The sequence below is a fragment of the Cantharellus anzutake genome, assembly GCF_015039405.1.
Source record: "Cantharellus anzutake strain C23 chromosome Unknown EI90scaffold_156, whole genome shotgun sequence".
In the NCBI taxonomy this organism is placed as follows: Eukaryota; Fungi; Basidiomycota; class Agaricomycetes; order Cantharellales; family Hydnaceae; genus Cantharellus; species Cantharellus anzutake.
In genome coordinates this window covers 162,030-166,860 of record NW_024067106.1, presented here as the reverse complement: position 1 = coordinate 166,860, position 4,831 = coordinate 162,030, and the positions used below count along the sequence as shown (strand labels likewise).

The 4,831-nt window shown below is 49.1% G+C and overlaps 1 protein-coding gene across 1 annotated transcript; it reads right to left on the bottom strand.

The window, feature by feature from the left end:
• Positions 1-2,412: 2,412 nt before the first annotated feature.
• Positions 2,413-3,064, bottom strand: EI90DRAFT_477502 (uncharacterized protein). The gene is made up of 4 exons (XM_039067673.1): positions 3,030-3,064; positions 2,745-2,970; positions 2,608-2,690; positions 2,413-2,518 (listed from the first exon to the last, which is right to left on the bottom strand). Exons 2-4 carry the CDS (start codon positions 2,916-2,918, stop codon positions 2,470-2,472), a joined length of 306 nt encoding a protein of 101 aa, XP_038908516.1. The 5' UTR covers positions 2,919-2,970; positions 3,030-3,064; the 3' UTR covers positions 2,413-2,469.
• Positions 3,065-4,831: the final 1,767 nt, after the last annotated feature.

Sequence of the window (4,831 nt, the reverse complement as noted above, 5' to 3'; positions counted from 1 at the left end):
TTGGATCCCCTTTGTTTCCTTGTGCTTTTGCCCCTCCATTATATATATCGGCGCTTGTACATACTCGTTTTGGCCTCAGTCCAAAATCGACCTGAATGCCCCCTAGAGACTTCCTGCTCGCCTACTGTGAAATTAAGGACCAAATGGACAAACAGCAATGGCACAGCGCTCCGCTTGAGTCGCTGAGGCCAAGGTCCTTCATGCTAAGTCTCCGATTCCACTCCGGAGTTGTCTGTATCTGCGCATCTTCATCTCTCTAACAACAACATTCTTTTACTCTTATTTCTTATACATTGTATATTACCTTATAGCTTTAGCATTAGGTGATATTACAGTTCTCACACATTAGCTTGAGACTGAGTGTCATATCTGGAATCCCGACCCGCATTCTCCCACCTCATCACACCTTCCTAACAACTTCATCATCCCCTACACCATAACTCCCACTCCCCAAGTCACCTTCCTTCCTAACTGTCTCAGCTCCGGCCTTGGATATGTAACTCCGCCTTTGGAGCTACCTGCATCCTCCAGTGATCCCCTCACATCATCACAAATTAGTCACCTTCCATTTATAGTACAACTGTTGCCTTCTTTCCATTCAGTCGGCTAACTCTCTTACCCATTCTCGTTCCCATTCATCCTCCCACCTTCTACTCCGGCCTTCTCGACCCAACACCTTGGTTCCCCATTAAGGATATCGTTCAGGACCTTTCGGTACCTTTCAGTATTATTTGGCACCTTTCATGTTTTCAATTATCACTTGGACTTTGACTAAAGTCCTTCCCATTCCTCCATATATAATACTTGTAGATTAGAACCTGTAGTTCCCCAGTTCTAATCTCAACTAAAAGTTACCCCAAGTCCCTCTATGAGTGAATCCCGACCCCTTCCTACAGATACCTCAGACACATGAATATAAGGACTAACTGAGATGTATGGAGGCACAGCACTCCCTCCGAGTCACTGAGGCCACGTCCTTCTTAGAGCCACTTGTACCACCAGCAGACCTGGGCTTCCTGGAGAAGCTTCGGTTCACTACTGGAGCTCTCAGATCCCCTCTAGTTGAGCCCTGCCTGCATTCAGACTCACGCACTTTCCCTTTTCGTGTGGGTTTTGACACTGAGCTTTAGCATTAGAGCAAGCAGTTATTCCGTTAGGTTCAACAATGATGTGGTAGTGATGGAAGAGGAGCAACAGTACTGATTGATGCTTTGATGCTTGGTATGGTGTGTGACCATAGGGGTCCAGGTGGTATACTTGGAGGCCATGAGAATTTTCTGGGCAAGTTGCTCGTTGCTTGCCCTGAACTGTGGCAGTGTCTGGAGGTCTTCTCACGCTTCCGTGCTCACACAAGTGTACAAGGCAATGAAACAACAACTGGTAGAGAAAGGAAGGAGGTGGGGGGTCAGGGCTTGGGTGCTGGGCCTGACATGGAAATTTCCACCTACAAAGGTGCGAATGAAATAGGGCTCATTAATTGCAGAATATTCGGAAAGACTCAGTGCTGAACTTTCATTACAAATGGAATAGGGGTTGATGAGATATTCATGTTTTGGTTCATCACAGATATATGTCACAGGACCAGTTGAGAAGTTTGACAGGTGTTGTGACCACTGGTATCATAGATATGAGCATAAGTAATACATGTGGTCATCATGGCTTGTTCATCCAACAGAGCATCCCTCTTATAGCCTTCTTTTCCCCTCTTGGGCCTAGAGAGTCTCCTTTGCTCCCACTTGCAGCACAACACAAGTGAAATATCAAAATCCTTTACTACATAAGATAACGTTCTATTCATTAAGAAATCAAGGCAACAACACTTATTCCTAAGTATTTCCCCAAATGCCATATCCATACCCTATATTTGGAATCAGAAAAGAGGGGGAAGTGTTCTTCAACCTCTGCTCTGAAGTCTACTGGATCCTGATTCCCGTGCTTCCTTCAAGTACGGTGCCTGAGATAAGCTCTGACCAGAATGAGGCTGGATTGAAGAATACCATTGATCCTCGCCCAGTGCCTATATGCCTCAATGGCTGGGTTTGAACTCATTTGGGGTCTCGAAATTCTTTGTAACCACCAAATGCTTCGAAAATTCTGATCGAAAATAAGACATGATTCATGAGCCCAAATTTGCCTTCTTACCTTGGAGATCCACATTGAAATGGGTTATCAGAGCGGAGGGGAAGATGACAAAGGATCAGGTGGTATCTGCAAGATTACTCGCCCTTCCAAATTGACCAGCCATGCACATTCAGCATGTGCAAAGAACCCTGAAACGTTCTTCAGAGGGAACAGTGCTATGAAGTGTGTTTGGCACTTACCATAAACGTATACAGCACAAACTCCTGCTGCTATGTTATGGTGGTCCTTATGAGGCCACGTATACACATGTTCCACCTCTGAGTCCTTGAGGGTGCATTGATGGCAACGCTAAAGAACAAGGAGGCTACGGTTTTCACCTGAAGAGGCTCATAGGCCTCCCAAAACTGCTGAACCTGTTTGTACTTTTGGAATACACCTGGGTAATACATGAGGAGCATCTCTGTGAGGTGCGAGCTGGCCAAGGAGGGTTACCCCTGACTGCAGTAGCAAGGGTTTGCAACACACCTGATGAGTTGAAATTCCTGTGAATTCAGGAACTGGTCGACTAGGGTTTGGTTCTGCTGGTGATAAGCCGTGAGGAACGGATACTAGGTAGCGATACTCAGCAGGGCACCGTTTGAAATAAATCCCATACCACCTACATTCTGGTTGTTCCCATTAGCTCTGTTAAATCCTATGTGTACTGTACCAAATGGGCCTCGTTTTCCCTGGTATGAAACACCTGCAGAGCGGCTAAAAAGCCCATCTATTTGATGCAGTAGCCTAATCTGAAAGGCGTCTGTACTAGTTACTGAGTGGGGGAATGTCCGGAGCATCAGGAGTCTTCGCTCCCTGTCAGAAATGAGCGTTGGGCCCTTGAGATTAGGCCTAAACAAAATATGAGAACCTCCCAGTTTTCTATATACTCCTGAAAAGCGGGCACTCACTGGTATGGAACAGGCTGTAGGCGTTGCAGCCATTGGAAACGGGTTTCCAGATTTCGAACTAAAGCTTCATCTTCTTTAACTTCTTTCGCCTGGGCCTGAGATACCGCTGGCTGCTGTTTCATGGCTTGAAAACAGAGTACGGGCTAGGAAGCTTGTTGCTTGTCGACGTAATCTTCTCTCCAATCTTGCCTGGGAGCGGGATCCATCCTTCGAACGCTTTTGCTCCAGGTGGGCTTCATTAAAAGCCTTCTTGCCCTCACGTTGTTTCTCTCGACGCGCTGCGTTTTTCCCTTTCTTCTTTGGAGGTGCTGAGCTGGGTGGGTGGGCTGGATCTTCATTCCTACGAAAGGGTAAGAGGCAGTCACCCAACCACGGCCTACACACGACCTACCTCTCATTCAGTTCGATAGGAGGAAAAACTGCCTCATCGCCTTCTACATAGCCCGTCAAGACGTCGTCCTCATCAGGATCTGACAGGATCAGCAAGCCCCCATCCTGGGTAGAGTCGGCGCCGTCATCGCTGATACAGGAGGCCAGGAAGAAAGCGAGCTAGGGGATGAAGGGAGTTTTGGGCTTCCAGGCTCTGCTGTTGAAGCCTTATCGCTATTGTAGAGGTTGAATGTTTGCCCTGTAGCTAGCCTAAGGGCCGCGATGCTATCCCAGAGTGACACCTGAGTTTCCAGCATATAAGCCTAGAAGAGTAAATTAAAAAGCTCTTAAAAAGGAGGGCCTGCTAACTTACCTGCTGCCCTGAGGCAAGCTGAACTAGCTTCCCCTTGTCAGCCTCATGCTCGTACTCTCAAGAAGCGGGCCCCAGGAACAACAGGCAAATAAGCTAAAATTTGAAATGGAGGGCGCCAGAAACTGGTTGAGGCTGCACTATCTAGTCGATCAAGTCGTGCTGAGCCCTATGCTGGCCTCAAGGATGCGAAACAAGGAGAAACGGTGGATACACCAAGAACGAGGATCTAGGGCTGAGGCAAACCGATTAAGCAACCAGGCGGCTCCCTCCTTCCCTCCGATCAAGTACTGAGACCTGGAACCTAAATCCCCACCCCGGAAGGCCTGTTGTTTCCTGTCCAGTCGCTAGGCAGGAGAGCGGGTAAACCGTTTACTGTTTACTCTTGTTTGGTTCGAAAATTTTTATCCGCTCTCTCTCCCTCTCCTCCGCACCCCCCCTTAGGGGTCTTTCCCCATCACCTAGCTCTCGTCCTTAGCACTCATACCTAGCCCTGAAGGCAGCATGGCTGATCGAAATTCGCTGGTAGCATCAGGGGCCCTGGTAGGGGGCCCAGGGAGGAGCCAAGCCTTATAACCGACCCATGCAGCCAGGAAGGACCTTTTGGAGCACCCTTGTAAGTTTTTTAAGCCTTTCCTTTCCCCCCTTAGCCCCAAGCATCGGCGCCCTCCTGCGGGGGGGCAGGAACAGGGGCCGAAAGATCCTTTCTTCCACACACACAAATCACGTGACATGACATAGGACCGTGGACGCGCGTTTCGATTTCACGCTCACTTGGCCGACCATCGCATGCATGGCGCGCATTTTTCGTGCATTCAGCGGTTGCTAGCTACTTCGTACAAATCAGTAAGAGCCAGCCCTAGCTTGCATCTGCATGGGCTCTTCTCGGTCTCCGGCTTCATGGGCCGTTAGGCCCCGAGCCCTTTGCTTCTTCGTTTCCAGGGGCAGGCTTAGGGCGCCACCCACCCGACCAATGGCGTCAGTAGGCGGCCTCTCTGCATGCCCCTTGGCTCCACCGGCCTAGCACCTCAGTTCGCCGCCTTCATCTACCACCTCCCAGCCG